At 39.3% G+C, this 8,994-nt stretch overlaps 1 protein-coding gene across 1 annotated transcript in view; it reads left to right on the plus strand.

The window, feature by feature from the left end:
* Positions 1 to 6,382, plus strand: part of FRRS1L (ferric chelate reductase 1 like) — a 28,105-nt gene extending 21,723 nt beyond the window's left edge. The window contains 1 exon segment of the mRNA XM_004423307.3: positions 818 to 6,382. Coding sequence (XP_004423364.2) covers positions 818 to 990 — 173 coding nt within the window. The 3' untranslated portion in view covers positions 991 to 6,382.
* The last annotated feature ends 2,612 nt before the right edge of the window (positions 6,383 to 8,994 follow it).

Below are 8,994 nucleotides of genomic sequence, written 5' to 3' on the forward strand. Positions count from 1 at the left end.
TAAAATCTTTAAAAAAAAAAAAAAAAAACCCTCACTCAGAGCCCTGTTTCCAAGGAGACCTTTGCTCTGACCTCATATGCCTTAGTCTCTGTAACCCAAGTTTCATATGGGTTGTTCAGAAGGTCAGGGACTTCTAAACAACTTCAGCTTATTAAGCATCCTTTACACACAGCCTTTCCCTCTTTCCTCTTCTAGGTCAAAAAAAGTTTCCTGTCTAAAGACTTGTTTGGTATCCTAATCCTCCTACTTTCTGTACCATTCCACACTACTCTGCCAAACAGACATGCAGACACTCATAACACGCCATACCCTCTCTGGACTGGCCTGGGCAGGGCTACCATTTTAAGTCCCACAGACAATGAGAGAGGCTTCCATCTGTAAGGGAGTCTAGTGTGGTCAGGAGTTGTTAATGATCCATATATAAAAGATATATATGAGGGGAAAAAATGAGTAGCTCTTGCTCTTTAAAATCAAAATGTAGTTTTACGTTTGGTATCAATAAGATAAGACTCATTAGAAACCTTAGAAGTAGGCGTTTATATAATACTAAGTAGCAGTCTTAAAACGGGGGTGCCATGGAAAGACCAATAGCATTGTTCTGGTAGAGGGTGTGGAGGTTAATGAGAACCAGTCTTTTTGGGTAATTTTGGCTAATTTCTGTGTTCCTCGTTATATGTACAATTATAGAGAATGCTGATGGTAATTATAATATCTGATTCCAGATCTTTATAATCACTGCTTATGTATTCAACACTAGAGACTTTGTTTTTCTGTGCCTTTTTTCGACTGCCCTTTCCTTTTTATTTCTTTGTTAAAGGCTCTATCACCCGCCACGATATAGACTCACCACCGACTTCAGAGCGTGTTGTCAGTATTTACAAGTATGAAGACATTTTTATGCCATCAGCTGCCTATCAGACCTTCTCCTCTCCGTTTTGTTTGCTTCTCATTGTTGCCCTGACCTTCTACTTATTGATGGGAACCCCTTAACCACAGCTGCAAAGCCAACCGAGTAAATGGATTAGAAAGTCTTGAGTATAAATATATTTTTAAAGAATATGTAGTATAATTTTAGCTTCTATTATTTAAAAAAAAAGACTCATCTGATTTTGGCTGTTTGGAAGAAAGAGCAAACTGCTTTTCTAATCAAAGAGGATTGTTTAATAATGACCCCACACTTTTGGAAAGTACTTAAAACTTTTCTAAGCACTTTCAAATGTTTTCTTATTTGATCTTCATAACATGTCTGAGTTGGCTTGATGAAAAGTGTTATTGCCATCTTACTGAATGGGATTTGAGATGCAGGAAGGCTGCCTTTTTATGGCCCACATGCCATGTAGCCTTGGCTACTTGGTCAAATAACACATAGCAAGGTAGAGAAAGCTAGACATAGGAATCATGTCTCTAAACAACTTTTACTCTTCCAACTCTTCCAAAAGGCAGAAGAACTTTTACATTTCCATAAAGCATAAATGCTTTTGGATAATTACATAGCTGATGGGGAGAATGAGGGAGATTACAATGATATGGAAATGATTCATATTTATTTGAAATTTCTTCTCAATTAGTAGCTGCGAGAAAACATTTTTATTGTTGTTTGGGAAGGTTAGAAACAGAATTGTGAGTGTTCCTGAAAATGTAAAATTATGTTAATAACAAAAAATATGGGCATTCTTAGCAGTTAGAATTTGGATTCTTCTACCACTGTATTTTATAAATTAAGGTACTCATCTGTGGTAACAGCTAATTCCGTTGTCCGAGTCGGCATACATTGAGTATGATTAAATATGTATTATAATAGACAAATCATCTTAATAAACATTTATGGCATTTTGATAATAAATCAACATTTTTGGAAGTTGTGGAGATTTAGAGTAGAAACTTTTTAAAGATGAGATTCTTGGGGCCGGCCCCGTGGCTTAGCGGTTAAGTGCTGGCACTCCGCTACTGGTGGCCCAGGTTCGGATCCCGGGTGCACACTGATGCACCGCTTGTCCCGCCATGCTGAGATGGCGTCCCACATACAGCAACTAGAAGGATGTGCAACTGTGACATACAACTATCTACTGGGGCTTTGGGGAGAAAAAGGGAGAAAAAAAAAAGGAGGAGGATTGGCAATAGATGTTAGCTCAGGGCCGATCTTCCTCAGCAAAAAGAGGAGGATTGGCATGGATGTTAGCTCAGGGCTGATCTTCCTCACACACACAAAAAAAGATGAGATTCTTTTTCTTTTTAATTAGAAAATGGGAAATGACCCATAAAATGAATTCATCTAGAGTATCCATTCAGAATATTCAGACTTGTAAATTGGACTGGCAGTGAGCATAATTTATAATAACGCCTTGATTTAACGCATTTCCTTTTTCAAAGGAACCCAAATGTTCCTTTGTTCCAAATGTCTGTGTTAACAGTCCATTTAGAGGAAAAGAGCCTATGAGCGTACACTGCTGAGGCATTTCCTTTGTAGAGTTCTGGAGTCCTCTGGCTTGTCCCCCAACCCTCGTTGCTTTAAAGCTGACTCCAACTTTGTGTGTTTTGTGATTAAACAACACTGCAGACTTATTTCTAATGCCATCCTTGGAATTCATGTCAGGGGTGAAAGTCTGCCAGTGGGGAGAGCTTTCACGTTCTTCTGGAATTGAATGAAAATAAGGAAAACATCAAGATTCTGTGATGTTGCACAGTTTACTGAACTCATCCAAGGACATAGGAGAAATAATCCTCATTGCAGATGGTGAGAGATTAACTGACGTCAAGCGAGTGATGGAACTGGGTAGGATTCACACTCAAGTCATCTGGTTCAAGTCCATGGCTCTACCCGACTACCATCGCCTCGTAACTGAACCTCTGGTTATGGCTGAGGATGGCCTGTGTAGCACCTTCTAAGTTATGGTAGTTGTTTAGTAGTGAGGATACTGAGTATACAGGCACCCACATTGTAAATAAGAAAGCAAATATTTTTATATTTTCACTCTCTTATGTGTATCATATATCAGCTATAAATAGGTTAAAACTAAAGAGGGACTTCAGCTAGCCTCTGTAGCAGGCAGGGAAGGAATAAATTTATGGATTTTCCTTTTGCTGACACTTCAAGTCAAGCTAATTATTTCCCCAGTTGTTCTACTTTGATGACCAGTTTTGCATATTTGTGCTTAGAACTTTCTATGACTTCTCATTGCCCTTAGGGTAAAATGCAAACCATTTGATTACCTCCAATATTATCTTTGCCACCATGCCTCACTTGCTGTGTCCCAGCAAAACTAAACTGCTCTGAGGTCTTCAGACCTGCTTTCTCACCTCTCATGATGTTCCTTGTGCCCCGTATTCACTTCCTATACTTGCTGGCCTCCAACTCATCTTTCAGGTTACAGCTTAATTCCTTCTTCCAATCCTCTGGACTAGGTTCCCACTGAATGCTCCCTTAGTGCACTGGGCTTCCCCATCATATTACTCTTCACTCTATTGTAATTGCTGGCTTGTCTTCCCTGCTGACTCCCTAATGCAGGGACCATTTTTTGTTATTCGTCATTGTGACAGACACTACTACATAGTAGGTCCTCAGCAAACATTTGTTGAATGAATAAATCAATGAAACTATACTTCTATGGCAAGTTCATTTGGTTCAGAATGCTTGTATTTCATACACATTGCCTGACTGGCCAAGATTTTTATGTTTTTCCACCTGTGATGAAACCATAAACCATTTCTTTAGCAAACACTGAACTTGGTCTTTTGAAACACAAGTAGAAAGATTGTTAGTAATGATGCTGTTTTGCCCTGCAGTGAACCTTAATTGACATTTCTAACAATAATCATTGTTCAGAAATAAGAATTCACAGACCAGGGATGCAGAACAGCATTTGACCATCTTAGAGAATCTTTAATTTATAGACAAGCTGAAATGAAAACTCTGTGCTTCAATTTCATTCATTCTTACCTAATATAAGAGAATAAACTTCTATTTTATCTCTTTATTCACATTTTCTAACATAGTACTTGTCACAGGGGAGATAACCAATGTTTTTTGTAAAATGCCTGAATAGAATAATAATGCTAGCTAAATGTATTTAGTGCTGTTCTAAGCACTTTACATGGATTAATTCATTGAATCCTCACAGCAACCAGAGGAAGTAGATTCTACTATTAATCCGATTTTACAGGTGAAGAAATTGAGGCTAGTCACTTGGCATAAATTGCCGGTGCTAGCAAGCACTTTAGAGACCATTTCATGCACTAATTTTACAAAGGCGCGGCAGAGGAGGCCTAGGGAGGTGATATGATTTCCTCCACATTCATGCCTCTTTGCACACTCATTAAAACATTTATTAAATGGAACCCACTATCCACACTCAAATTAGATAGGTGCTTCCCCCGCCTCTTTACTAATTTACAATGAATAGGAGGACTTTTATAGTTGTATTTGGGGAACGAGATACATTTTACTTTCTGTCAACTTTCTTCTTTTCTTAAAAACATTTAGATTATTTTACCAGTCATTTTAGTGCTTTTAATAGTTTTCTTTTTTATAATATGCAAATTGGACAAGACTAGAAGAATGTATTTGTCTTAGTTAATTTTTAGAACTGACTTGCCTAAAACCCAGGTCTTCTAACTTGGAGCCCAATTCCCTTAGATTGCTCCCCTCTAGTCTCAAAGATGAATTTATAAACATGATTTCAGACACAATGCAGGAGCCATATTTAATTATCTTAAGTTGGCTTTTGTTGTTAAGGAAATCAGAAAGTTTGGACAACTCAGGGATGGTTTTCCATCCTAGATGGTTTTTACTACTACTTCTGTAATTAAGTTGACTGTCCATGTTCAAGATTTTGTGCTTCAGAGATATTACCACTGAGGTTGTATGTTATTCTTCACTCTAGCCTAGAGGTCAACAAACTTTCTCTGAAGGGCCGGACGGTAAATATTTTAGGCTTGGCAGTCTCTGTTTGAGCTGTTCAGCTCCGTCACAGTAAAGTCAGAGCTGGGCAAGCAGCAGTTTTATTTTGCCTAAGCTAGATATTTGCTGTGGCAATCGTGAATGACTTTTATTATTGAATTGCTTTTCATGGTGGGGATTACAATGTTTCAGAGTAATTTATTTCCCTGTAGACATTTTTTAAGTGTTATCAAAGTCTTTTACACCTACAGGAGTGTTTTACACATGTGACTACGGCATCTACCTTGTGTATCATAATGGAAAAATGTTTGAGAACCATTGCAATAGGCCAAATGCTGAGATGTGTATACTTTGTTATATATAATTGTATTATATATCCTTGTTCTCTAAACAGAACTGGTTATGTTTAGTGAACAGTTTGATTATTCTTAGTGTGTCTGTATATATTTGTACATACATGACAGGGTGTGTGTGTATACATAAATGCCTATATATACATACCGTGACCATCTGAAGGTCTTTGTAAGGATTGTTTCTGTTTCTGATCTATTGAATACTTTAAACCCCAAGAGATAAAACATCGTGAGTATTACAGGCAAAACTACCCTTAAGTTTATAGTAATTTAGTTTGTAGAAAAGGATTCCTGGATGCTTTATTAAGCCTTGCCTCCTCTACTCAACATCATATGAATTGTTAAGAATGTATAAAGTATCGTCATTGAGTTTGACTTTTCCATACTGTTAGTTAAGAAACTAAGACTAGAGTTAACTGAGTAAATGGCATGTTGATGCAACCTATACCTGTTTTGTATTTAATTAGATTCCTTATTCAGTAATTCAACTATTTAGTTTCAAGTTGGACTTCTTTGTTTTTATATTTAATAAGTGACAAGTTCTTTTTCACAAAAATAGTGGCTATGCGAATGTGATTTTAAATGTCTGGAGACTGAAAATTGAAGTGAATCATCAAGCTCTTTGGGATTTTTCACTTAAAATATACTGATGCTTAACTGTTTTCAGTTTCCCCCCTGCATATTTGCTATTAGGCAAATAGCCGTTCAGTTCCATTCTTCCGGAGATTAAGCGATACTCGAGGGTTATGGGGTGCTGCAGTGGTTGTGACATTCACCCAGGTCACTAGAGCAGTAACCATTTCATCACATACAATGTCTTGGCCACCTGGAAGAGTGAACGCGGCTTCTCCACATGCCTTAGTCCCACAGACACGCTGATATGCTGGAACAATCTGGCTCCAGGAGTATTAATATACTTTTTTGAGACTGTCTACAAAATACTATTTTGTAAAAACTATGCCTTTAAATAGACATTGATGGGTTATATTTGTTTTATAATAATTGTGTACCTAATGTTCAATCATGATTGATTTTGAGATTTAGGTGTATTTATAAGCCTGTTCTATGTGAACTTTTACTCTAAGATGTGTGGTATCTTACTAATAAAGACATGGATTTCTATTTATGTGAAGTAATTGTAGCAATATTCCTAGATGCTACCTAAATGACTGTTCTGTTCATTTGCCATCACAAATACTTTTATCTTTAAATGATTATGTTATAGTTAGAATATATTAACTCGATTTAAACCTTAAAATATACATTCTCAACATAGTTTGAAATTCTTCCTATTGATGTAATTAAAGTTAGTTTATAATTCCTTATTGCTTTGCTATGGTGCGTTTTTGGTTTTCTGTTTTGCATCCTTGCATTAGTAAAGTCTCCCTGAATTTATAGACGTTGGAGAAAATGACAGCCTGTCTTGTTTGACAAAGAGGAAAATCACATTGCAGTAGTTGGGTAAAAATCTTTGTAGAGAAACAATTTGCAAAATAAACCTGTATTTATAGCTTCAGCTTAATACTTTTATCAAATAGTAAGTGGAGGCCAATAATCCCATTTAAAGTGTATTAGCGGAAGCAACTAGAATGGATGTGCAACTACAACACACAACTATCTACTGGGGCTTTGGGGGAAAAATAAATAAAGTGTATTAGCGGGCCGGCCCCGCGGCTTAGTGGTTAAGTGCGTGCGCTCCGCTGCTCGCGGCTGGGATTCGGATCCCGGGTGCGCACTGACGCACCGCTTCTCCGGCCATGCTGAGGCCGCGTCCCACATACAGCAACTAGAAGGATGTGCAGCTGTGACACACAGCTGTACGGGAGCTTTGGGGGGAAAAATAAATAAATAAATAAATAAGAAAAAAAGAAAAAGAAAGTATTAGCTAGTTAATAGTGCATAACTAGCTTTAAGAATTTCGATTATGAGCCTTATTGGTAACTGAATCATGTTATGTGTTGAGAATAAAGTAGAGCTTTATGAATCATCAGGGAGGTATGGAAATTGCAGAGTGCAGTAGCTGAGCCTCCAGTACTACTGGGCTAGGTTGAGAGATTCAAGGAATCCCATATTGAGAAGGAATTAGGCATTGCCACATTCTGCATTATAGGCTCTAATCTTCACCCCCAAAAAACCCCAAGTGTTTTGTTATTTTTTGCTATTCTAGGTATTCCCTGTGGTATTGATTTTGCAGCAGCCTCAAAATCCTCAGTAGCCTAGCTGTCAGATCTGACCCTGGCTGATGCTTGACTTCAAGGTTTCTTAGGGCTCAGTCCCAGGTGCCAGAAGATAAGCTGTGAGAAGAGACAGCTGAAGTGGAGTGGACGTGAAAGTCATCTGCATCCAGGAAGTCAAGAAGCTTTAACCACTTGTTCATTCATTCATTCAATAAATATTAATTGAGGACTCATGTGCCAGTCTCTGTGCTAGACACTACACAGAGAGGACTCCAGGAAGGACCGCTCTTGATTTCTGCCCCTAAGAAGCTCACAGCCTGGGCCGGCCCTGTGGCTTGGTGGTTAAGTGCGCGCGCTGCGATGCTGGTGGCCCGGGTTCGGATCCCGGGTGCGCATCAAGGCACCACTTCTCCGTTCATCCTGAGGCCGAGTCCCACATACAGCAACTAGAAGGATGTGCAGCTACGACACACAACTATCCACTGGGGCTTTGGGGGGAAAAATAAAATAAATAAAATCTTAAAAAAAAAAAAAAAAAAAAAAAGAAGCTCACAGCCTCGTTAGGGAGTCAGACACAAATACCATGACAGTACCTTCTGGTGAATGCAGTGGTAAGGAAGTACTCAGGTGTGGTGCAAACCTGGAGTAGGGATCCTCACCCGGGCTGGGGCAACCAGGAAAGCAGGTGAAGCTAGTGAAGCTGAATCGCGGGGAAAGGGTAGGACTAAAGCAGGCACAGGGTGGGGAGGCATCTCCAAGAAAGGGGAGAGTGACCTCAGAAGAAAGACCAGCAGGATGTGTTCTGGAACCACTGTCATTTGACAAGGCTTGTATTGGTTTCCTATTGCTGTAACAAATTATCATAGATGTCGTGGCTTAAAACAACAGAAATGTATTTTCTTGCAGTTCTAGAGGCAGTTCTGAATTGAATCTTATAAAGCTAAAATCAAGGTGTTGGCAGGGCCGGTTCCTTCTAGGAGCTCCGGGGGAGAGAATCCTTCCTTGCTTCTTCCAGCTTCTGATAGCTCTGGGCATTGCTTGGCCCATGGCCTCATTGCTCCAGTCTCTGCCTCTGTGGTCAGATCCTTCTCCTCTTCTGTAGTCTAATCTGCCTCCCTCCCTCTGATCAAGATACTTGTGATTACATCAGGCCCTACCCAGATAAACCAGGATAATCTCCGCATCTCAAGATCCTTAATCTAATCCCATCTGCGAAGTGCCTATTACCATGTAAAGTAGCATACTTCACAGATTCTAGGGATTAGGACCTGGATATCTTTGGGGGTCATTATTCTTTCCATCACGATGCTAGAGGATAGAGGACAAAACAGGAAGTGGGGAGAGGTGAGGCAGTGTGAGCAGAGGCCAGATCACAGAGGACCTTGCAAATCATGGTAAAGAGCTTGGACGCTTTCCCACGGAGTAAGGAGGCTTTGAATGGATCAGGCCGTATTTCAGAAAGATCATGCTGGCTGCAATATAGAGAACTGATTGGAGTAGAAGCAAGAGGGCAGGCAGAGAGACCAGCTAGAGACTGCAGTGACATCAGTGTGGTGCCAAGAGTGTA

Source organism: Ceratotherium simum, chromosome 29 (assembly GCF_057802395.1).
Source record: "Ceratotherium simum simum isolate JZ-2026a chromosome 29, ASM5780239v1, whole genome shotgun sequence".
Classification (NCBI taxonomy): Eukaryota; Metazoa; Chordata; class Mammalia; order Perissodactyla; family Rhinocerotidae; genus Ceratotherium; species Ceratotherium simum.